This window comes from Oenanthe melanoleuca, chromosome 13 (genome assembly GCF_029582105.1).
Source record: "Oenanthe melanoleuca isolate GR-GAL-2019-014 chromosome 13, OMel1.0, whole genome shotgun sequence".
Classification (NCBI taxonomy): Eukaryota; Metazoa; Chordata; class Aves; order Passeriformes; family Muscicapidae; genus Oenanthe; species Oenanthe melanoleuca.
Window position 1 is genome coordinate 7,541,526 of NC_079347.1, and position 25,981 is coordinate 7,567,506.

Here is a 25,981-nt window from a genome sequence, read left to right on the forward strand (position 1 = left end):
AGAGCAGGACCCAGGTGAAGACAAAATCACCAGCCTGTGGTTTGGTGTGAGATCCTGCCCTGGAGTGGGGTTTGCAGCTAAGGGAGTGTGGGAGAAGCTCTAACAGAAACCTTTTTTTTTTTAGCTACAATCCAAGTTTCAGCAAAAATAGCACCACCCACAAATAATTACTCTCTTGCTCTCCAGCATGAGCCTGCCTGAAGATGTTTCAGAGACTGCATTATGAGGGAATTTTTAAAAGACCAAAGGACATACATTGCTTCAGAGGAAGATAATGCATTTAAGCAATAAAGGTTTTGGAGGGCTCTATCTCCTATCAGTGGTTAAGCCTTTGAATGGGGAAAAATGTAAGAGTACAATGCAATTTAAAATTCCTGTTACATGCAAAGATGCACACGAGTTGTGCTTGGGAATGAGCCTGTTCCTGTAATGACAAATACATTAGAAATGGTAAAACTTTCCATTTGGGTAGGACCAGTTGAGAGGCTCCAAAGAGCCCTTTTTAATCTCAGAAGAAAAGACTGATAGCTAAAGCTGCATGGTTTTATCTGAAGCATTTGGTGGCACAATGCAAATGTAACATTTTCACAGAAATTTCTCCTGATATTTTCTCTTCCTGGTGGAAAGTTTCAACCAACTAAATGAGGCAAACATACAATTACATATCACTTCACAGTGGACTTAGCCCTTCTGTTCTTTAATCCCTGTTAAAAGCTACCAAAGGCTCCATTTGTGGAGATCAGCTGCCTCAAAGGAAACCTGACAGGCAGCCCATCTCTCCTGACTGGTGGCACAAAATCCCAGCCAGCACAGGGCTCCCAGCTGCACTAAGGTGAGACATTTCCTGGGAGAGACACCAGCTAACTTTGCTGCAGGAACGACACTTGTAGCAAATTAATTTTTAAGGGACTTGCACCTCTAGTTTAAAGTGATTTGGATGGGAAATCTCCGTGGGGCACTCTGATTGTGTTTCCTTCTTCATTTCAGATAAAAATCCTGCAGCTTTAAATATCCATCTTTTCCTGTGTTCTTTATACCGTGTGTCGCTTTTCACAAGGGCACAATACAATTCAAGTGGCAGGACAAGAGAGGCTGAAATGATAAAGCCTCAGGGCTGGATGTGCATAACCAGGGGCCTCTCAACCACAGCAGACTTAAAAGCTTTCTAAATACAAGCTATTCAATATAATTTCCATCCAAGCCCCAAGCCACTGTGGTTATTGTGGATGGAAACAACACCCCAGCAATCTTGAGCAGCCCGAGCTGTAAGTGGTTTCAGTGACAGTAATTCCACTGAGCTCCATGAAAAGATCAGGCATAATTGCCACCATATTTAGTAAAATGGATGTTATTAATTTAAAGTATAATAGTGCAAAGGGACAGGGACGTTGACTGCATTACTGTGATTAGGGTGATGTCTCTCTCCATTTCTTCCCCTTCCCTCCTACCTGCCTTGTTTAATTCACTCCACTCTTGCTCGAATAACCTCAGCACCACGTCAGTGTTTAACCCTGCTCCACTCACAGCCACAAACTTGGCTACATCAGCTGTGAATACACAGCAACTGCCAGGCAGAATTTACCTGGAAGTCCCCAGTTTTATGGTCGTGCCACTGCTGAACACAAGTTTTTGTGTGACTGAGATGACACGATGCACATTTGAGAGCAGGACACCAGCTACCAAAACATTACACAGCAATTTCAGAGCTGAGGAAAAAAAAAGGTTCAAATGGGGAAAAGGGAACTGTTGCCAGGATCACGTTCCTGAACAGCCAGGGCAATAAAAAGGCTGGTATTTTCACTTTTTCACTCTCAGAAAGCACCAAAGCAGCGCTTGGCAAAGCTTGGCAGGAACACGCCCTGCACTTGCTGGGGTGAATTCTGGATGACATTTCCAAATTTAAAATGTCAGCCATAAAAAAGAGCACAGCCTCTAACTTTCTTTCTCTCTCTCTCTCTTTTTTTTTTTTTTTTTTTTTTTTTTTTTTTTAAATTTATTTTTTACTGTAGATTCTTTTAGAATGGAATCTTTGCAGAGTTACTCTTCTCCACCAAGCAGCCACTGGAGCTCCTGCCCTGCTAATGCTCAAGTGAACAGCTGGCACCATTTACTCACTTTATTTATACTTTCAGCCCAGGATGATATCTTTAAGCTTTCTGGGCTATTTCTCCACATTTCGAATTTCAGGTAATCTTGCCCTCTGCACACATTTCAAGATTTTTCACATTATCTCCTCCTCTCCCCATTAACCAAGTTGGAGCCTTCCTGCCACTTCATTCTCTCAAATGCAGCTTTATGATACACCTGCATTTTTCCTGCCCAGTTCAGAAAAAGCACCATTAAAGTTAATGCATTTCAGGAGTGAGGGCAACCAGAGAGGGATGAATTTCTTGAAGTCTTTGGTCTTTGTCTCACTCTCTTTTGCAATGTGAAACTTAAAGCCATAAGAACAAATATAAAGAAAACTGGCTTTTGTTGTAAATAAGTGTATATGAGAGTGTGTGTGTATTTATGTGCATGTGTGAGCATCTTATGACAAAATAAATTTTCACTAGGTTGTGATGTGAGCTAGCCTTCACAAGTTCCACAGGAAACTCCCTTCAACCTTGGAGCTATTTCTAGGGAGGGGTTGTTATTTAGCCATCATTTTGCTATACCATATATTGCAGATTGTATTTTTAGGCTTCGGCCTTCAAACTTTTTCTTTGTGCAATGTGATATTTATCATAAGAGGAGAAAAAACCCTCAACCCTTCTAAAACACAGCTGCTTGACAGCACATGACTGAGGTAACCAAAGACAAATCACTCTTGCACAATCTCAGTTTTCCAGAAAGGAATACTTAGGAGAGGCATTATAGATATTGTAGTAGTTGCTGGCTTCCCCTTTTGATGACTTTCTTTACTGTTAACATTTCTTTGTTCTCTTTAGCTGCCCATTTCACTAACTGTGGGATAACACACTTCAAAATGAATAAAAACCCCAAACAAACCAACAGCCAAATAAACGTGGTGAATGGGTACAGAGGCACAGCCACTATCAGGAGCTCTGCTTGTGCTAATGGCAAAGTCTTTTTGCTTTAGTAGAACCATCCTACCTCAGCTATGACAGAAGGGTCCCACACCCATGGATAAGGTTCCAGTCACAGGTGAGCTCTGTCACTCTCCTGACCCTTTCCTGAAGTGTCACATTTGCAGCAAATTGAACTTCAGTCCTGTAAGAGCCACCAGACATAAATGCATTTATGGATGCTGCATGGCTGCCCCAGTACACTGACACTGGGGACACTGACCAGCATTTGGGTGGGGTTTTAGTGCTCCCAGCTCCCAGCTCAGGCCATGAAGTCATCACCATCTCTTCCACTGATCTCAGCAGAAACAAACCAAACTCTATTCTGAGACCAGCCCCATCCCCCAAACAGCCAAAGCTTGACTGAACCAAACTCCAGGCCCAATTCACAATGAAATACACAAAGCCTTCTTTGTTTCTGGTGTTTTATCAATGGTAGGGAGAGCATGTGGATGGAATGCCAGTCAGGGAAGCTCTGGTTTAAAGGGGTTCAGGGAAAAGCAGCCCACACAGGCACAGGTGCTGTGAGGGATTTCTGGGCAAGGCAGGAGCAGAAGGGACTCTCATGCACTTGCCTTTCCAGCAGGAGAGGAAACCACTCCACAAGGAGTGTGAGATGGCTGGATGTGTTTGCAGGCAGCTGTTTAAACAAAATGCCTGCTATTGCCCTGGGATCTGAGACACAGCCCTGTTTGCTTTCACAGAATCCTAGAAGGGTTTGGGATGGAAGGGACCTTAAAGATCATCCAGTTCCAACCCCCTGCCATGGGCAGGGACACCTTCCACTAGACCAGGCTACTACAAGCCCAAGATCCAGGGATGGGGCATCCACAGCTTCTCTGGGCAACCTGTGCCAGGGCTCCACCACCCTCACAGCAAATTCTTTCTAACATTTAACCTAACCCTGCCTGCTCTCAGTTTGAAGCCATTCTTCCATGTCCTCTTACTCCCTGCCTTGTAAAAAGTCCCTCTCCAGCTCTCCTGGAGCCCCTTTGAGGGGCTCTGAGCTCTCCCTGGAGCCTTCTCTTCTCCAGGTGAGCACCCCCAGCTCTCCCAGGGGGTGTGACCAGCACAGGCAGCATCACCCAAACCACTGTCCTAAAACTCAAGTGGTGTTCACATGACCTACAAGTCCCTAAAGGGTTAATTCTTTCTAACAACAATTCCTCACATTTCAACAGAACATATAATTTTATGGTTTTCAAGATGGAAACGTGGTTTTAAAATATATTGAAATGAGAATTTCTTTCAGTAGACATAATTAAGGTACCCTTTGTTCACCTCAGAGAAGCATCTGCAGTGTTGGCACAGATGTTAAGGTTATTTCCTAACAGCTCCCCAGCAGAAATTCACACCAAGATATGAATGTCCTTAGCAGTTTCATGGCTGTTGTGATATGAGAAGGTGATAACCTCATCCAAGAGCCCAGCTGAGAAAAGCAGCCACTCGAAATTAATTTGTTGGGATGGAAACTGGGAGCAGCCAGAGGGTGGCAGAGGGAGGAGGACTGAGCCACTGGTGTGTCCAGAGTGGAGCACAAAATCAGGATGCAGCATCCCTGATGGGCCAGTCCCTGTGCTCAGCCCTGCCTTCACCCACCTGAACACTCCCAGGGCTGGAAGGTTAATCTGAGTCATTTACAGAGAATTCTTCTTGCAGCATTCAAACTGCTCACACAGGATTTGGTTATGGATTGGGCCATGCTTGCCATGAGGTTTGTGATCAGTATTCAGTGAAACAGGGAAAAAAATTCTACAGTAAATGTAGGACTATGAATGGGACTTCAGTCATGGTCCCAGAGGTAACATACACAGTATTTTGCTATATTTAACATGGTAAAAAAAAAAAAAAAAGTCTGTATCATTCTAGGTGCCCCTACAGTCTTAATGTATTTCATTAATCTTTAAGTTGCACAACCAGTTCCCAAGACACCCTCCTGCCCCTCCCCCCAAATAAACTAGATTTAATAACAAGATAAATATGATGTGCTTCTCCTTGCTGAGTGCATTGACTTAAGGCATAGGCACAATTCCCCTCTTTGAACAGAGATGGTAAAGTCCTGTGTCCCAATACAATTGTTACCCTGGGTGACCCTTTGCATTCAAACGTTGACTCAAGACATAATAATTACAGGAATAATTAATTAACAAATAGTTTGAGTTCATTAATTTATCAGAAAGCATTCTTGAAATAAAAGGAAACAATTCAATCCTCTTTTAGGAATAATTTTTTTGGGGAGTGCTGCTTTGCTAGGCAGCAATACATCTAATCTAAACTCCATAGAAATCTTCTCTGAGTCCAATCAGTTTTGGATTAAGCCAGAATTGTTAATTAAAAAATAAAAAAAAAAAAATAAAAAAAAATCAAACCCTGGTACTCTCGAGACCACAAGAAAATATGTGAAAAGCTGTAAGAAAAATAAATGGCCTAATTATTTTTAAAGATTTCTGTCAGCTATGTTTTATCTTGAAGATCACTTGAAGAATACCAGCTTTGGTTAGATATCACTGGGGATGGGCTCAGATCTCTCTTATTTGCACCTGAGGTAATATTTGAAAAGCATCTCAGTGGCTTAGAAACCTTGCTGTCCTCGTGACATTTACTGTGACTTGGAAACTTTTGCTGTAATTGGTATATTTGGTTTTTTTTAAAGGATTTTTACATGCATGTGGATGAAATTATGGGTCAGAATTCAATGATCTGGGCTCCTATCATTATTTTCCAAAACTTCAAAAGTGGAAGTAATGTTACCAGATCAGATTTTTGTGGTTTATCCTGCCCGTGACTCCTAGAATTTAAAATAAGGAAAAAATGCAACCATTATAAGATTCAACCACAGAGTTTTGGGGACTCAAATTCTAGAGGAAGCAGCATCCAAAGCCCTTCCTTTCAGTGATCTGGCTTTGTCACAATCTTTATAAATCCTTAAAAAAAGTCTTTCATTGTCAGCATCTCTGATATTTTCAGTTTCCACCAAATCTAAGTGACCATGGACTGTATATCTTGAAAAGAAAGATGATCAAAATTCTGGTATAGAATCTACATTATACACTTACTTTTATGATTTTTTTCTCCATTTCTAGTTGATTTTCTCTGCTTCTACAGGTATTTAGGCAATGTCCAAATCTTAGATCTCACACCTTCACACCAAATGTGTTCAAAACTGAAGGTGTTGAGGGGGAGTTTGTGGGGTGATCCAGGATACCTGTTAAGAAAAGAGGTTCAGGATTTTTCTGCTTAGTCCAACTTTCACAAGTTCCTTCCAATAAACTACAACAGTTTTGCCAGCACAGAGATGATTTGAGGTTAATGCTGGACCTGAATAGCACAAGCCATCCTTGGCCATGCACAGAGTATTGAACTCCTTCAGAGAATCAGATTTATTATTTCAATAAAAAGGTCTGGACTTTCCTACTGGCCAAGTGCACCCATCTCCCCCAACAGGGAGCCATGCTTCAGGTGATAATTAAAGAGTAATGAGCCTCAGGTATCTTGGATCACTGTAGGAGATCAGCACAGCACATCTGGCTATTTTGTTGTTTTTGAAATTATTTACTTTTCATGCCACCGATTTAATGGCACAGAAATAATCAGAGATGCTTCTCTTCCCTTTGGCTGGTGGTGGGTCTGCACTGGTTCCTGACTGCCCAGCCAGCAATCCCACTGCTCTGAGAACATGATCAAAAACAAGGGGTGATCACTGCACTGCGTTAATACAGAAGGGTCCAGGGGAGCATCAGATCCAATTCAGCAGATTGTACCAGTAAATTTTGGCGTGGGAAAGAGAAATGCTACACAAATGTAACAGGGTCACCCTGGGATTCCTTGTACTGAAACATCATTTTACACAGAGGATAGATATATATATATCTTATATATATATTTTATATATATATTCACACACACGCGCGCGCACACACAACAAGAGTCTTTGATAGGCTTTCTGTGTTCTAGTAAAAATAGTTGGCAGCTGGATCTGGGAGACCAGAACTGGCTTTTGTGCTGCCTGCCGTGCCCTGCTGCAGCTGTCCCTCAAAGGCAGACGCTCGTGTTGATCTGGCAGGTGGAGCTGCTGCCTGCCTGCGACAGGAACAGCCTCCCGTTGGGACACACACAGAGCTCGTAGATTTTTTGCCTGGACCCTGCAGAAGAGGAAGATCCTTGAGGCAAGTTAGGTAGTTTGATTTTTGCAGAGTTCAACGTTATCTGGAGTCAGAGGTGGCGAGAGAGAGAGAGAGAAAAAAAAGAGAGAATTAGAGGGGAGCTGTTATTTTTGATGCTGTGTTTAAAGAACTTCCTCCAGACAGCTCAGCTGCTGCAGCACCTGGGTGGGAAAGTGTTTTAGGATGGGAAAGTCTGATACAAACCTGGAGAGCACATTATCTGCTTTTACCATGGCTCAGTTTGTTTCTGCTGGTGTACCCACTGTGTTTTCTTGGTTTTTAGCTTCCTGGGACACCTCCCAGGAATCCAAGCCCAGGTTTGGGCTGACCCAGCAGAGGTACCCCAGATGGAGAGCATGGATGGTTCACACCCACCCAGCTCCCTGCTCCTCCACCAGGATTTCTGGCACCCTAATCCCATTGCCAGTTACGTTTGCAGGCTCCAGCACTGACTTCTATGCATATTTTATGCATATTTTATGTATATTTTATGTATATTTTATGCATATTTCACACACATTTTATGTATATTTTATGTATATGTGTAGCACTTTTGTGTACATTAAAAATAACTCGGATGCTCTAACAGACCTAAATTCCTCCTTGCAAAACAATGTAAGGCAAACAACATGTGGCAGCTCTCAGACATGTGCCAGCTGCAGGGGAGTGCTCTGGCATCAGCCAGAATACACTAACATAACCTGAACCCCAGAATAATATGGGGTGACTGAAAATATTTGCAATTACTGTAAGAATCTCCAAGTTTTGTATCCACCCATCACATGCCCTGAAAGATACAAGTCAATTTATGCATTTTAAAAGGAACTTAGTATTGAAAGCAACTGCTTGAAGTTGTGAAATGCCTTGGATTTCAATCTCAGTGTACTAGATAGTATTTTTTTTCTTTTTTTTTTTTTTTTTTTTTTTTTTTTTCTGGTAATTTTCAGAGCTTTTTTTGTTAACAGCTATGGTCTAGGGTTGGACTGTCTTAAAATGCAAATGTTTAGAAATAACAGAAATTGCAATTAAGAAGTCTTTCTATTTTTTACCCCTGACACTAAGATAAGTAAATTTTAACTCATGTGGGAGCCCTCTTGCCTGGAGGTTTGTGCTCCATGGGCAGCTCCTCCTGACCAGGGTCTCAGTGGTTTCCCACTGGAGCTCCTCAGCCACATCCTTTGGTGTCTTCCATCACTGTGGCAGGAGGAGGGGATGAGAACCATGTGCCCACATGATTTTGTGACACCAGAAGAGACTTAACTCAACACCTACTTTTGCTCTATGTTATCAGCTTTAATTGTTCTCTCTTCCCCATTGGAAGTTACTCCAGAGCAACAATCTGTGTCTCCTAATGCTCCCTTCCTTTCCAGAATGAAACATCAGCCACAAAATACCAGTGAATTAAGCTCTTCTTACAGAAAAAATATATGATAAAAGATTTAAATATGCTGGCCAAGTAAAGCTTGTTTTAAAGTGACAAGGAAACAAAGAATTTAGGAGCACTGTGCATTTTACAGCTGCATAAATCTGCTAGAACAACAGATGCTATTATCCATGCACTTTAAAAATAATGACTCAGCCTTTGCCACGGCGTGGGGTTGATCTGCATGGATGTGCTCAGTCAGAGCGAGCAGCTCAGGAGAGCCCTGTGCCCAGGGGCTTCACACACAGCCTGTGCTGGGCTTGGCTCAGCCCTGCTGCAGGGCTCAGCTTTCCCACTCACCTCTCCATCTTTGGATTCCAGCCTGAGCTCTGTCCTGCACGTGGCCCTCAGGCTGCCGGCCTCGGCGTTGATCTCGATGCCCTTGGGAGCCTCCATCACCAGCGCGCGCGTGGGCGACTCCAGCCTGCAACACACGGGGTCAGAGCGGCCGGCCGGGCTGCTCTGCGCTGCTCTGCACTGCTGCTCTGCATTGCACTGCACTGCTGCTCTGCACTGCTCTGCTCTGCTGCTCTGCTGCACTGCACTGCACTGCTGCACTGCTCTGCACTGCTGAACTGCTGCTCTGCTGCACTGCTGCTCTGCTCTGCACTGCTGCTCTGCATTGCACTGCTGCTCTGCTGCTCTGCACTGCATTGCACTGCACTGCTGCTCTGCTCTGCACTGCTGCACTGCTGCTCTGCACTGCATTGCACTGCACTGCTGCACTGCTCTGCACTGCTGCTCTGGATTGCACTGCTGCTCTGCTCTGCACTGCTGCACTGCTGCACTGCTGCTCTGCATTGCACTGCTGCACTGCTCTGCTGCACTGATGCTCTGCACTGCACTGCTGCATTGCCCCTGCTGCACTGCTGATCTGCACTGCACTGCTGCTCTGTACTAATGCACTGCTGCACTGCTGCTCTGAACTGCTGCTCTGCACTGCACTGCTGCTCTACACTGCTGCTCTGCTCTGCTTCACTGCTGCTCTGCATTGCACTGCTGCTCTGCTCTGCTGCTCTGCTGCACTGCTGCACTGCTGCTCTGCACTGCTGCACTGCTGCACTGCTTCACTGCTGCTCTGCACTGCACTGCTGCTCTGCACTGCTGCACTGCTGATCGCACTGCACTGCTGCTCTGCATTGCACTGCTGCTCTGCTGCTCTGCTGCTCTACACTGCTGCTCTGTACTAGTGCACTGCTGCACAGCCCTGCTGCACTGCTGCTCTGCACTGCTGCACTGCACTGCTGATCTGCACTACTGAACTGCTGCTCTGCATTGCACTGCTGCACTGCTGCTCTGCATGGCTGCACAGCCCCTGCTGCACTGCACTGCACTGCTGCACTGCTCTGCTGCACTGCTGCACATCCCCTGCTGCACATCCCCTGCTGCACATCCCCTGCTGCACTGCTGCATGGCTGTTCAGCCCTGCTGCACTACTGCACCCCACCCCCTGCCCATGGGCAGCTTCTCACCTGCCCCAGAGGAAAAGCTTCATGCACCATGTGGTAAATCACATCTCACATCTGACCTGCTGACATCTCCGTGCCACTGTCCCATGCGCTGGCACAAGGGGAAAGGGGCAGTAAAGCCACTCCCAAGGTCAGCTTGCTCTTATTTCTAGTTCAGCTTTCTCATTAATTAGGGCTAGCTGATTATCAGCAAAGCTGAGTGCCTACACAGAGGGTGCAAGTGTTTCTCTTCCTCAAATCCCTGTTCAAGCAGGAATAAATTAGTTCTGACTTCCTACAACGTGAGGTTTGGAAGGGTTTAAGGATACAAGGAAATCAATGAAGACAATCAGGCTGAAAACCCCAAAATTTGTGGTCTCCAGTCCTAGGCTCACATCACACCAGGCATGACCACGTGCTCTGCAGAGCTTCAGCCCCTGCTGACCATGGATACACTGCACAGCCCTGTAACACAGCCAGACCTTCAACTTCAGCAATTGGGGTTAATGCTGTAAAGTGCAGGAGCACAAGGTTCAGTCTTCCTTGTCCATCATCCATTTTTAAGTCTTCTATTACACTTGTCTCTTTCTTATTTATAATGCAGTCTCTTATTGCTCTCTGTATCTCAAATGGTTATAGAAAACCAACTCTCCCTCTTTGGGAATATCCTCTTAGTTGATTTTATCACCATTTATTTACAGTATGATCACAAAATCTAGGCTGTGGCATTTATTTACAGTATGATCATGAAATCTAGGCTGTGGTTTCCCCAGGTGCAGCAGAGGGGAGGGCTGGAACAGAAGCTCCTCTGCTTTGCCAGTTTTGGGCTGAGCATGGGGCAGCCCAGCACCCCCAGCTCTCCTGGGCAGTTCTCAGGGTTTGCCTGCATCAGCTCTTTCTCTGCTCTCCATATATATAATCATTTGTGCAAGTAAGTGTGTTCTTAAATGGACTCCTGCTGGTACTGAGGCAACATTAGGGGAGACTGAGGGAATTCAGCTGTATTTATTGCAGCCAACAGTTCAATAAAGCACAGGCTCAGCTCCCTCTGTGTGGCACTTTTCAAGTTATGACTTTCCCTCTTTTCAATGTCTTCATATTGCTGCTTTTTGAACACCCTTTCCCTCAAGACCACAAACTCATCCATAATTTCCTGGCTGACTTAACAAAACCTAAATTTCAGGGAGCAATTGAGGCACATGCAGCCCAAGGAATGAGCATGGCCTCATGGTTAGCAGCCTCTGCACAACCCTTCTGAGCTGCTTTTTGTTTTCTGCAGGGAAGCCACATTTTATGTAAACCTTCTGATTCCTTCCACTGGTATCACCCTCCAAGCTGGTTCCTGTGTGAGGAACCTCAGGTTAATACTGCTGTAACTAACTTTTTTCTCCCTGCTGAATTGCAGATTGAATGGAGGACAAAAAGCTGTCTGACCTGTATTTTCCCTGGAGATTTCTGCCCAGGGATTAGGTACACTCTCACCCTTGGTGTAGCTGGTGAGAAACAAAGGAGCCTCTGCTTGCCCTGAGCCCCCAGGACCTGTGCTGCAGTGTCTGCAGGCAGGCACACATCCCCTCTGCTCCATGGCAGCACCAGCAGGAGCAGCAGAGAGCTTGGGCCAGTTATTCCTTAAATCATGTAGCTAAATTCACCACAGGATGTGTCCAAACCCCGAGACAGCTGAGGTAATCTGAGGATAAAATAATTCCTAAGAACATGGCCCAGTGACTCTCCAGCTCTCCAGCACCTCAGTGACTCTCCAATTTCTTTGATGTCCTGGCTGTCTCAATCTATTTGTTCATCTGTTAATCTTTTAGCTCTTCTATCCACTGAGAAATAAATCTCCTACGTGCAAAACAGTGCTCAGACACCACAGTGCAAACACCTTTGCAGCAGCCCTCAATTCCAGCTCTGTGCAGGAGCAGCCCCCAGTCCCACACCTTTACTGGAGAGTCAGGAGAGCTGGAAAATCTGTGGAAGTTTTCCTAAGGTGGGGGAGGATCAATAGAAGATCTTCTTGCACATCTTTCCCTGTGCACACAGGTCCCCTGAACAGCAAACTGAGTTTAAATTCAAGCTTTGAATAAGCTACCAATGATCTGGAGTCCTAGACAACACTGCCCCAGAGTTTTATTCTCTTTCACACGCAACAAAGTGATGGAGTTATTCTCCCTCTTCCACCTGAACAAGTGGAATAACAGCACCTTGCAAGCACTATTGAAAACCATGTGATTTTTGGACACATTCTAATCCATGCAGAGCTTTTTTCTTGATGGACCCTCCCAACAGCCCGTGGTGTGATGTGGGACAAGGACACAACAACAGCTGGGCTTTGCTGCTGCTCCATCACCCTCCTCTCTGAGCTGACCCCCACTCCACCACCCCAAATCACAGCCTCAGACAGCTGACACACTGATTCAACCCAAACCCAACCCTTTAATGCTGAAAATACAACTTTAAAGCCCATAGAACCTTTTTAGAACCATAAAACTACAGAAATGTGTGAAAATACTGCGACAGCAAAGTGCAGCTCTTTCAATAATGAAGACCTTGGTGTGCAGCCCACATGGCTTTGTGCTTGTGCTGTGGTTTGAAGCCTGCCTCTTCTCTCTCCTCCATATTGCTGTAAATCCATCTTTTTGGGACTCTTATCCCAATTTATTCTACTGTAAAGGAGGACAGGAAGGCCTTAAAATTTGTTTCCTTGGTATTTAAGGGGCATATGTTTGCAAGGGGTTTGATTTGATAATTTCCTGATATGCTGTATGAATCCCTGAGCCACCTGACCATAAAGCAGGAGCTGCAAAATCTATGCAATGCCAGGGACAGCAGCTGAGGAGTTTATGCTCTGGGGGTTTGAGCAATGTTTACTGAACACTTTCACTTGAAGGAGGCATTGGAGACACTCTGCTTTTAAACCTAATTCTGCCTTCCAGAGCAGAACCAATTTGGTGACTAATAATGAAAGACAATGATTTAGAGATGAACAGATAATTTGTTCAAAATCAACATTTGTTTTCCAGTGTGATACTCCAGAGCTTTTAGTGGGATTCCCATCTCCTGGTGAGGTGTAAGCCTGTACTTAGAGCAGTAGGCTGGAAAGGTGGCTGCATGAATATAGATTGTTTCATTATTTGCTCCTGCTCTTGAATTTTCCATCCCAGCAATTGGCACATAAGCCCTTTTTATTGACCATGGGTGCTGCTTATTTTTGCTCCAGTATTTGCAGGACTGGATTTTGACCTCTCTCACAGAGCTGGGCAAGAAGGGTAAATGCAATGCTGTGCACAGTTACAGCCTGCTGAATTCAGCACTGAGATAAGCTACTGCCATGAAATTGCTCCTGTCCCACCTGCAGTCCCCTGGGAGGTGGATGAAGAGACATTCTCCTGTCTGGGTGACTCCCCACAACTTGGGAACTACCCCTCTGCATCCCAAGGTTTCATATAAGTCAAAATTTCTTCAAAAAATGACACAAGTAACAGGATTTTCAGAACTATCCAAGTTCCCAAGTTCCACTTATTACAACGGGTGTTAGCTACTTTTGAAAATCCCATTGAGCACCTAAATGCCATAACAAATCTGACCCTTAATCTCAGTTCTTAGTTCTGCAACAGAGGTAATAGCACTTCCCAACTCCATAGGGAGGACGGAAAGATAAATATATCAGCAGTTGTGAAGTATTTATGTACTGCAATGACTGAGGCCAGGGAAGTCCCCATCACCAGGGATAAATGGATCATGGCACAGGGATAACTGATCTTCCCCAAGATGCAGTACTGGGCTTGTACTTTCATCAAAAATGGTGTTAGTCCTGTTCTTCTCCCTGAGCACACTCAGCTCCAGCTCACCACCCTTAAAGGGCTGTGCTAAATGTGCCTCTTAAGCCCTTCTACTCAATCCTCCCACCAAAGCACCTCCTGTTTTAAAGAGAGGTGATGGCATGTGGGCAGCTCACAGTGAACCCCTGGAAATCGATGGAAATTCTGTGCTCCTGAAAATCAACAAGGAAATAAAAAAATTTCAGTGTCATCCCTGCTATGCTTTGGGAACTTTAGCAAGAATTGAAAGGAAATCAGCACATGAGTTTGTATTGTGGTTCCAGAGAAAGTCATTCACTTGGAAAGATCATTACTTACCCAGATTTCTAGTTTTCATTTCCTTCATGATAAACAGTCACATTAATCACTTCAGTACCATGGAATCTATTCCCCTCTTGTCCCTCCCCTCACCCCCTCCTGGATAATGCAGCATTTTCCTTACTATCACAAACAGCCTTCTGAATTTTGGGAAAAAAAGAGGATCTTAAAGATGTGCAGGCAGTATCACCTGCCCTTGGAGCCTGCTGGTGTGCTTCCAATTCAGTGGGCATAATTCTGTTAAAAAGTAAAATACAATATAAACAGTTCAAGGGGGAAATTTGCCCAGGTCCAGCACTGATGCAAACGTGACTTGCAATCTGTGCCTTGCACCAAAGGCTACAGCAGAGGAGAGGGATGATCCTCAACACGTGAGAGGAGTTACTGTGAGCTGAGGACCTTCTGCTGCCACTTTCTCCTCACTTTATTACTTCCTTTTTTTCTAACAAGGAATGGCCTCAAGCTTCAGAATTCCTTGTCCCCACAAGGGGCTTTTTCTGTTCTTTTTTCTGTGTGAGGCACAAAAGCTGCTTGCAGTATGGAGATGGGAAGAGAAGTTCATGCACAGGAGGTGAGGAGCATATGATGAAGCAGTGTGGTAACAGGAGCTAATTTAATTTTGCTTAGAAACCTCTGGACTGAGAATAGAGCATGTATTACTGCAGCTGTAGCCCATTACTTCTAATGACTCTAATTATTTTTTATAGTATCCATCTGACCAGCCATAAGATTCACGTTGAGCATAAAATTAGCCAATGTTAGCACCGTGCCTGCCTCTACCTCACACAATTGGTAAATTATGCCAGCAAGTAAACACGGAGCTCCATCAATTTGCTGGTAATGAACCAGCTTCTCAGGTTGAAATTTGTTTTCAATTTTAACTCCCTTGTTTCAATGAAATCAATGGGATCACCCATTCACAGCGACTTACACTTCTGCCTTCATTATTTGTGTGTTATCTCATATAAGTCTGCTCCTAGAACAGAACACAATGCTTTTCTCCCTATTAACAGGAAGTTAATTAGGTTTTACTGAATTGCAAAGAAAACATGCTTTGTTGCTATTTTTAGAATGCTTAGAAGCATGTGGCTTCTGTTGTTGTTTGTTTACTTGTTTTTATTTGTCTTGTATTGGAACAGAAAAATGTTTAGGAGGAGGAACAATAGGTTGAGCCTTGACTAACCTGGTGAAAAACTCAATTGAACAGAAGTTCAAGCAAAGTTTTGTCTCTGCCCTGAGTTCTCCCCTTCATCACTAGAATTCCCTCCTACTGGTATTGCCAATTCATGGGAAAGAGGCAAAAATATGGCAAGAACGGTGAGTCTAATATAAATCAGGAAAGAAAAAAAGGGAGAGAGGTTAAAATCCAAAGGATTTTAAATGCACAATGTCTTTTTATGAGACACCATGATTTTGACAAAATATGACCTAAGTGGCACATTACATAAGCAGCAACCACTCTGAGAGCTTACAGAAGAGATCATCACTAATAAGAAAATATGTTATTTATTGCCTAGCATTGATATAAATCTTGTTTTCAATTATATGTTAATGAAGCACACCAATTACTGTTTGAATAGGGACATCTGATTACAGTCTCAATCAACAGAAATAAATCTTGCTTATGGAAGGTTTCCAGGGTATTTTCTTTTGAAACATTAATTAGAGAAGTAAACAAGGATATATTATTATCATGTCATCCAATTGTAAATCCTGCCTATTGCTGTAAATATTGGTTACTCTGACAGTGTGCATCACCACACACTTTCCACTGTTTATGCTGCAAATCTAATGAGTGACAATTCCAGTGCAGACATAATCTGAAAGAGATTGTTATGGCTTTGGGTCCCAAACCTTATGCAATTTCTAATGTGATATGGTGAACAGTAAATGAAAATTATTTTAGCTATCTCCACAAACCACGGGTAATTCCCAAGCAAAACCCACCTAAATCTGCCAGAGACCTGACAGGTGCAGAGGTCTAATGATGCTTTATTGGAAATTACAGTTTTCTAATTGAGTTAGAGATCAGTCTGGTTCAAGTGGCAGGGGGTGCAGCAAATTTTCTCCTGTGTATTTGGGCAACACAGATGCTGAAGAGATTTTGTACAAAGCTGAGTCAAGAGAAAGATAAAAAGGAGTTGAGAAAGGAATTACCCTTGTGCTAACTTTGTAAGCTTTACTATTTCCTTGGATAGGGAACCTAGTGTTTACAACTTTTCTTTCTTCTTTTTTAAATAGAGCACTTCCAGCTTCAAGGAATGCTTCATCACCAGCAGTGCAATAAATCTGCTGCTGCTTTTGGTAACTTCATCTCAGAGCCCAATGGACCAGTTTATGTACTTTTCACTCAGTTTGAGTTATGGGTCCTGTGTTTGGTGAACTTCTCCTGAAGACAGGTCAAGCTAAAACAATCTCTTCTGACCATGTAATGGACATATCATATTTATTATCTCTTCAGAGATAAAACTCTGTGAGAAGGGCTAACTAACAGCTTGAAACCACCACAAAGGAGCTCAAAGCCAGCATCAGGAAGATGCCCAGCTAATATTAAAAGAAGATTTGAGAAGGTCCAGCCAAATGAGAAATCAGAGGAGTTGGTAGGGAGGGTATTGTCTTGCAGCACCAAGCAGGTGAGAACCAGCTTTCATTCTCCTTTCCAAAAAAATGCCATTCCTCAGCAAGAGAAGTTTGAACATATGGTTCCTCCCACCACACTGCAAATCCCCTGCTGCACTCTTCCTCTACACTTTGCACTAGCTGAGGCTTATTCAGAGCACTAAAAATCAGCAAAACTAGGAAAACACAGAGCACTCAAAATACAACTGTAAATTCTTTGTGATTGCCTACCATGCTACAGCATGGAATTGCTGAAGGCAAGGTAATTATGTAAAGTTGTCTTAAATGTCTTAGGGTAGGTTTGTTTTGTTTCTTGGGGTTTTTTTTACATTTAAAGTAATTTCTGGAATAGTTTACCAGAAGCCAAATATAATATTTAGAAGACAAAACATGAGATGAAGCAGACAGATATCAAATTAATCTAGGAAGAAAAATGACTGTATAATACTATTGAGATCTAGCTTCATTATGAACTGGAGAAGTGGTGAAGGGCAGAGATTGTCTAAGCAAAAAGTGCAAGATTAATGTTTAACAAAGTGGAGGTATGGCTGAGAAAATTAAAATCATTTGGATAATTAAAAAGTTCTGTTGCTTATAAATCAAGGAGGGAAATTATCATAGAAATTGGAGATAGTTGAACACGATGTGTGGTAAATACAGATGTGGTTTAAAAAGAGGATGTGTTTAAGCAGACAGAGAAGGGATTCAGGGATGTAAAAATAATTATTCCTCTTTTCAGTGTAGGGATGACTGCAATGTCTCTCTCCTCACCTGGGCTGATCCAACTTTCAGCCTTAACTGACAAGCTGGGACACCCAGAGCCACCTGTGTGCTGGGCACAGTCAGAACTGAGGCAGAAAATGCCATTACCACAAGGCAGGCTGAGCTCTGGCCAAGGCACAGGGCTGCTACTGATGCCACTGGCTGGCACCTAAGAGACCAGAATTATTTGCATTATAGACAGCTGACCACAGCTCCTTGAACATTTACACAGACTGAGTCAAAACTGCTCAAATAACAGTCTGGAGATTTCTTCATGGCTAACCTGTGTGTGGTGACCAGGGGGGGTGGAACTGCAGTGTGGCTGTGCCCGTGATCCCAGTGCCCACAGCCTCCCTGCACTCCCCAAACCAGAGCTACACTACCTAAACCACCTATTTACCTTGCTTGTTATGTAACTTCTTGCAATGAATTCAAACAAATCAAAAGAAAATAAATTCCTCCTCCTGCTGGCTGTATTAATGACCAGGCTCATTTCACACATGGAGAAAAATAATTACTTTTCATGTTACCATAATTGCCTAAACCACAAATGCGTTTTTTAAGAAACAAAGGTTGGGCTGGTGTAAGTTTCTAATTACAGGTTGAAAGCTTCTAATTAAAAGGTATAAATTGGAAGGAATCCTTTCAAGCAGAACTGCAGAAGAGGCTGCTAAGATTGGGTATTAACTTGATGCACTGTCGCAGAGCCAGGGGGGAGAAAAAGAAATAGAAATCAAATGTTGTGGCTCTTCCTTGGGGCCACTGACAACATTTGCTACCCAAGGTCTCACCAAGTGCTGCCCTCAGAGACACAGAGGAGATGAACACATCACAGAGCAAAACTGCAGGGCCACAGTTCACAGCAGGGACAGCAGTGCTGCCTGGAGGAACAGCTCTGGCTTCCCTCAGCTTTCTCCTGAAGTCTGTACAGGCTGCTGGATGGTGGCAGGAGGACAAAAGCCACCTGGATTAGGTTAAAGTGATAAAATTCGATGAGAAGATGGATACTTGAGTCAGGTAAAACTTGCTGGATGAACCACTTGCGTTAGTTAATACAAGTTGTATTTGTTAACACAGACAGTACTTAGTGCTCTGCTTTGGAGTGACTGTCATGTACAGTCAGGAGCTGGATGAATTTGGGCCAAACCTCTGCTACTTTCATGATTTGCTCCTCTGCTTTACTCTGAAAGAAGGCAGCATGATGTAATATTTTCATCTTATTCTCCTGTTTTTCAGAGTGTTGAAAAATCCTGCAGAGCAGACCAGCATGCCATCCCTGACAGGGAAATTGCTTTCCTGTGATAACCCAAACTCCAGCGAGAGCATTACTGGCAGGGGTGCAGCACTATGCAAATATTGCACATCAGACTTTGCATGCACTGTCCTGCACCAGAACTGCTTGAGGAAGAGATTCCATCTAGATTTTCATTTTAAAATTACTTCTGAAGTTTGTCTGCCCATGGGGTTTTCACCTGCTGTTTGGTCAGCAATAAAGGAAAAGGGTCAGGTGGATTAAAATCTCACATGGGTAGTGCTCAGGTTCAGCCTCCAGCGCTCACTGCAGTGATGATTTACTCTTTCTCCTCTCTGATTTATTCTATTCCTTCTAAAAAGACTGGTGTTAAATCACTTACAATGAGAAATACAGAGATAACAAAGCTAAAAAGGATTTGGAATGGCAGAATAAAAAAAAAAAACTGCTGGGAAAAAAAAAAAAAAGGTGTGTGTGTGCATCATCTACTCAGTGGTGTTACCCTTTGGAAACACACACACACTTGCCTAAGTGGATTTGAAGAGCTTATTTAGCATGACAAATTGGCTACAACCTGATGGGTATTTCTGAAAACCCATTTATGGACCTTCAGACACTCACATTCCTGTGGCACATCCATTCATTGTACAGTCAATTTATAATGATTCCACCAAATTAAATCTTTATTAACAAACTTATTGACTCTGGCTTTGACTTACTGTCCCCCCTTTTAATTAACTGCAGTAATGAGACAAACAACATCCAATATAACAAACATTTTGTTTAAAACCTGCCATTTATTTCAAGCAGCTCCACTAAAAATGAAGGCTGAATTGCTATTTGCTAAATGTCAATTTTCACACTCTGTTGAACCTTTTCTGAAGGCTGTCAACCACAAATCTGCAGTCATCTTTTCCCCTCTGATCAGAGCTATATAGAGCATATAACAGGTTTTCAGTTACTTTTCATTTTTATGCAGAAGATGTACCATTTTCTGTTCCCAGTATACTTTAAAAAATCATAAATGTGCATAAATTGTAAATGTAAAGGGATGCATATGCCAAGGTTGTGGCCTCCTTCACAGTCACAAGTTACACCAACAATGTGGTTCCAGGTGTGCATGGGCACAGAAATGATCCAAACTCCTCAAATCCATTCTCATGCAACAAATCTGCACCATCCTCTTTTCCAAACTCCTGCTCAGAGTTGGGAAGATGTTTTTCCCTCCAGATCATTTGTTCACAGCCCTGCTTTGGGAGGAACTCTAAAATAAAGCCAAGGAATGGGCAAGACCACCACGGACAGAGACTCTAGGAGAGGCCCAGGGCTGCTCCTTGGGACCTTTTTGGCACAGAGGAGTCTGGAAGGGAATGGGAGGGATGAGGAGTATTTGAACAAGTCAGGCTCAAAGCTCTTTGACAGTGTAGAACAGAAAATCTTACAGCTCTCTGAGATTTCCAACTAATTTCTTGCTTTCAAATACGCAAAAGAAAATAGATTGGGAAATGGTGTAGGGAAGAAAATAAAGGAATTGTGTGGGAGGGTGGAGGGAGGAAAGGAGCAGAGAGATAAAGAGATCAGGAAAAAAAAAAAGCCCAACTTGCTGAAAATGAGAGTATAGAGATGTCTCCAAAGGGACTACTTTAATTTGGGGAAGAGGATGTTTTGCAAATTCTTAGCATCAATTTATTTTCAGCTAAAACCAAAACTGTTTTCTATTTATCTTTTGCACATAATCACTCCTGAGTAAAACATGCATTCAGAGGTAAGGCTTGGCAATCTTTCAAGACAGATATGCCAGATGATATTTTTCTGAGCTGCAGGAGAGACTATTGAGCCTGCTGGTGGCAATTCACCATCAGCTGGGAGCTGGTCCTACTGGCATGAACCCACCTCTTCCTAGGGGAGGGACACCCCTGTCCTGCTTCACCTGGGAGCTGTAAACCCTCTGCCACAGCTGTGAGCCTCAAGAAGCTCTGATTCCTTCTTTTGCCTCTCCTTTTGCTGTTTGGTTAAGTTCCACCCACAGTGTGAGTTGTTGACCTTGCTCATTTTAAGGCATGGAACCTCTTCTCCTGCTCCTTGGGCCAACCACTGCAAAATGAGAATGTGTTCAACATTTCTTGACTCTTGCAAGGTTCCTTCCATCTTTCCTTGGGCAGGTCTGCCTTTTGACTGTAATAATCTCCCCTGGATGTCTCTTAGCAGGTAACAAAGACAATTCCAGTTGCTAATGGAAGAGGTGAAATGGAGGTGAAGTGAAATAGATTAAAAACCAAAAAAGAACTGATGTCAGTTGTACAGTTCACTGCTGTACCACTCAGTGGAATAACCCCTTCCTAGAACATGTTTTTGGCTGTGATTTTCAATTCATTTTGCACTATTTTATTTTGATTTTAAAAAGACAGCCAGGTAGGAGCGCTGGCTTTGTGGCTGAAGCACTGGAATTCAGTTTCCAGCCCTGAGATGAAGAGACTCTGTGAGCCCATCCTGGTCCCTGGGTTCTCTGCAGCCTGGTGGGGATGGCTCAGGAGGAATAATTCTCCCCAGCACAGCACATTGAAGCAACTTTTTGCTGCTGATTTTTCCTGGTATCCAAGCCAACTCATTGGAAAACTTCCTTACAGAATTCCCCCTCTGCTGCAAAGCAGAGTCATCACTCCTCAAGGAAGTTCACCAGGTGGTCCTGGGAGGTGGGAATGTCCCCAGGTGCACAGATCTCACCCACTGACTTCCCAAGCACTGCCCTTAAAAGAACTCTATAGAGTTGCCTTGGGAACACAACAAGAGAAAGGAAACTGGACCTTAAAATCAACCTTAATTCTCTCTTGGCACAGCCAAACAAAATAATAATAATAATAATGAAGAAACACTGCAAGACAAAAATACGAATTGTGGGTGTTTTCTATGGTCTTGGAAACCAAGAATGATCAAAGCTGCAAGGTATAATTTTTTTTTTCCTGGAATGCTTTGCTTTTTCTGAATTGCCTGCACCCTCCTGGCACCTCTCAGCAGTCACATTAACACTATTGATTGTCTGCTTGGTAGGTAACAGGAGGAAAAAAAAACAGGCAAGAACCCAACTCTCTTCAGATTCCTCCAGTGCAACTGGAATGTGGGTGATTTTTTTATGGTTGCCATCACTTCTAAAACCTTCCCAGTGAAAATTAGTGCTGTGGTCTTCCTCTGTGTCAGTGACCAAAGGCACCCAGCCAGGCAGGAGCTAGAGCTGGAGCCTTCCCTGCTCCAGAAAATGCTGGGATGCTCCTGTTCTCTGAGGCAAAGGCTGTGAGGGATGTCTTGATTTCCACCCTTTGAAGATCAAACCCTCCAGATTTGCAAATGCCACCTGGTGACAGCATTCCTTGTCACACCCCCACGGCCCAGCAGCCAGGAGTGTTATTTCCAGCTCCAGAACAGGGAATCCAGCCCTCACTTGCTGCCCCAAGGAAATAACATTTGTGTCATGCCCACCCACCACACTCAGCTCTGGACCTCCCAGTCCAACCCAGCAGCACTTCCCAGTTGTTAATCCCACCCAGCTGGGATAAAGCACAGCAGTGAGTCAGCCTAACACATCTCTTGTTTTGTCACTGCCTCTCAAGCCTCCCATACAGAGCTCAGGAAATCTGCATTTCTGCATCAGAGAAACACAGCAGAAAACTTCCTTCAGAGAAATTTCCTCAGTAGGCACATGAAGCCTGTTACCTCCTGTTTCCCCTTCTCATGATGGATAAGGAATGTTCTCAACTTTAATGATGAAGATTTTCTGGTGTTTCCTTTCATTTTTCATGGTAAGTTGCCTAGATAGCAAAATGCATCTTTTCAAGCTGGATCCAAACTTGGAGAGTGAAAGGTGAAGAACCCACAACCACAATCCATGGCTGTGCATTCACTTGTCAAGGAATTACTTAATCCTTCCAGAAAAAAAGCTTTAGAATGGAAATGTCAGTTTTCTGAGCTGCCTTTCTAAAACACATTCCCACGTCCATGCACCATCCCAATATCCCAGTGTTTTGTGGCAGTGAATATTTATATTTCAAAGCAGTTAAAAGTGGTGGAGATGCAGTGGCCTGGGGTCCATCTGGTGTTCTCCTGCCTGAGCCCCAGCCCTGCTGCACATCACCAGAGAACCCATCCAGCACATTGTGCCTGCTCTCCTTTTCTTTTCTTGGAAAACAACTTTCTGTCTTGTCTTTTTTCTTGTTTGCTTGGGACACAGCTTTGTCTCAACAGCATTGATCACAGTAAGTAAGGAACTTCTTAAGTTCCTTAAGTAACTTCTTAAGTAAGTAAGGAACTTTCATCTGTAGCATTTAAAACTAATCCCATAGAAGAAAATATTAACTAAACATGCCCTGGCTACCCAAACTCAATTAGCTGTGAATTAGAAGGGAATGTATTTAATATAACACGGCTATTAAAAAAGCCTGGAGATTTGTGAAGGTATTTACACACCTGCTGGCTGTTCCTGAAATTCTGGTGTTGCATATTTCTGTGCCCACTGCATGTGAAGGAGATAACTCTGTCTCACCTCCACGTGGTACCTGCTGGATCTTCTGGCCTAAATGATTTCCATTCTTATGTAACAAATCCCATTAGTGCTCAAGGGAAGGAACCTATTCCATCTCCAGACACAATAAAACACAGACAATGGTTCATGAGTCCCATCACACAATAGGAAGTGACCCTGCCTGAAACAGGAATGGAGAAAGAGCTGCCTCTTACAAAACCTGGGAATTGCCAAATAATTACTTCTCTCTCCTTCAGACATTAAGTTCACTGCAGCTCTTCCCTCCATCTTATTCCAATTATTCTTGCAGCCCTTTTTTCCTCCTGTATTCTGCCATAGAACAAGTCACCAGGAGTAAACAACATTTGCTGTTACTCTAAAAAGGCACATTTGCCATTTTTAGTTTATAGGTGATGACAGTAATGAAGTACCCAGTGCAAAACCACTGAAACCACAAAACCCCTCCCAAACCAGAGTAAACATCCTCTGCCTGTCCAAAGGAGCTCAAAGCACTTTATGCCAGCTGCTGCTCTGCTGGATGAGCTGAGCTGCTCCAGTGGAACACCTGCCAGAGCTCCTGGCACAGCTCTGGCCATGGATGGATGTGGAGGGTTTATCCGGTGATGCTGACCTCACTCCTAGCATGCTTCCACATTATCCTGAGTGTCTTTATCTCTGTAAAGGATATCTTCTAAAAAGCAGCCACGTCCTGACAGTCATGCTGCTTTAACTTCACTGCTCTGGTTAGAGGTGTAATGTGGGGAGAGCTTAAAGAGATATAACTGGACAGGTCTGTTTTAATTGTTCCCAGCAGACCTGTGCTCCATGACCTTGGACATCTACAGAGCCATAAATATGAGCTTTGATTGCTGTTCCCATAGTGACTGGCAGGAGAAGCACAGTGGAGGCTGGACTGGGATCGCTTCAAGCAGGCAAGCAGCAACTGGAAATCATTAAGTTCAGAGGCTCTGGGGACTCTGATGTCACTGCAGGCCAGCCAACCTGGAAGATAAACATTGCTGGGCACTGCGAAAATGATTTTTCTATTCGCTTTCCACTGAGAGTGAACTGGGCTACACTTTAGGCACTAGGCTTGGCAAATGAGACTGTGAGCTCTTCTGAGGCAATTCTGCCAGTCCCTTCTGCTGCTGGAGATGTCAGAGTTACCAGTGGGGGCTGTCAGGCTTGTGCTGAGAGCAGCAGCCTGGGCTCAGTGCTCAGAGCAGGCAGGGCTGATCCATGGGGAATGTTTCCACCTGGAGCAGGACATGAGAGGCTAAACCATGCAAAGCTGCAGGGTAGCAGGATTGGCCCTGCTCAGTGCCAAAGCCAGCATGGTTATTTCTGTAATGCTCTGCACTGAGAGCTGTCAGGGAGTTTGGTGTGGAAATGGGACACCTCTGGCATCCCTCTGCACATGGATTCAGGGAGAGGAATGCAGACTGCCCTGCAGCTGTGACACCCAGCTCTTACTTTCACTGTGCTCTGAATACACAAACAGAACTCAAATAGCTCTAAACTCTCCTATGTCAATATAAGAAATGGGAGAGTTTCAGGAAAAACACAGACACGTGCTGTTGGCCTGAGTATGTATAAAAGCAGCTCAGGAATATTTATATTGGCTGAGGGCAGAGCAGGAAAGCTGAGCTGTGCTGATGGCACTGTCTGACCATCCTCACAGCTTCCTCAACTCCCAGGCAACAAGGGCCCCATACATCACAGGAGAAGGGAAATGACACAGGGACAAATCCAGCATCACCAACAGATCCCCCCCTCAAAGCTGTAACCCTCACAAATGCAACAGCTTCACCCTGAATATATGAGTATATTCAGGTTTGGAATGGAAAAAACCTCTTCTGCAATCCAAGATAAATCAGTAATTACTCAGAAGGGAAGCAACACCAACTCTACCCATCCATACATTTTGTACACTCTCCAAACTCTCTAATTTACATATTTAAACTCTTCTGACTTTGGCACCATGTCAACTTTAATGCCAACAGAAGACAGATAAGCCCATAAAGCAACAAGTCCAAGGCATCACTTCTCCCTTACTGCATAGAGCACGTACACATATTTGCATAGATCAGTTAAAAAAGGAGGGTAATGCTGACATGCCTTGAAGCCAAGATTCCATGGTTTTTTATGAGAAGCTTGGTGGCATGCCACAGGGAGACACTGCTCTATTCTCATGGGATAATTGATCATCCCAGTCTCTTCTCCATGCCTCAGCCTTTCACTGAAAGTGGATCCCATCATTTTTCAAGTAGCTGAGTCAGATTTGCAAACTCTGCACATTCCTATACTGACCACAAGCACTTAGAGCATCAGCTATTTTATTTTTTCTGCATTTGGTTCCTCTATTTTTCTTTTTCTAGTTTGTAGAAAATGCCAGAATTGTCCATTTCTTTTTAAAAAATGACCAGCCTGTGACCCCTTGACAATTTATACAGTATGGACAATCCTATTTGGAAAAATCAAGGATTAAAAATATTAATCTCTCAGGTGCTCAGACGTCTTCAGTTACTTTTTGAAATACAGACTAATAATAATTATTGCCTCCCCCGCTTTACTGTTAATCCACCTCTGAGAAA

General features: G+C 43.7%; 1 protein-coding gene across 4 annotated transcripts in view; it reads right to left on the bottom strand.

Moving 5' to 3' along the window:
* Positions 1 to 309: 309 nt before the first annotated feature.
* Positions 310 to 25,981, bottom strand: part of SGCD (sarcoglycan delta) — a 304,125-nt gene continuing 278,453 nt past the window's right edge. For 3 of the 4 annotated variants that reach the window (XM_056502479.1, XM_056502478.1, XM_056502477.1), the window contains 2 exons: positions 8,955 to 9,078; positions 310 to 7,210 (listed from right to left, as the gene is read on the bottom strand). In XM_056502479.1, the coding sequence (XP_056358454.1) occupies positions 7,019 to 7,210; positions 8,955 to 9,078 (316 nt within the window). In that variant the 3' untranslated portion in view covers positions 310 to 7,018. Of the gene's footprint in view, positions 7,275 to 8,954; positions 9,079 to 25,981 lie in introns of all 4 variants that reach the window. The other variant, XM_056502480.1, reaches the window with a different exon arrangement.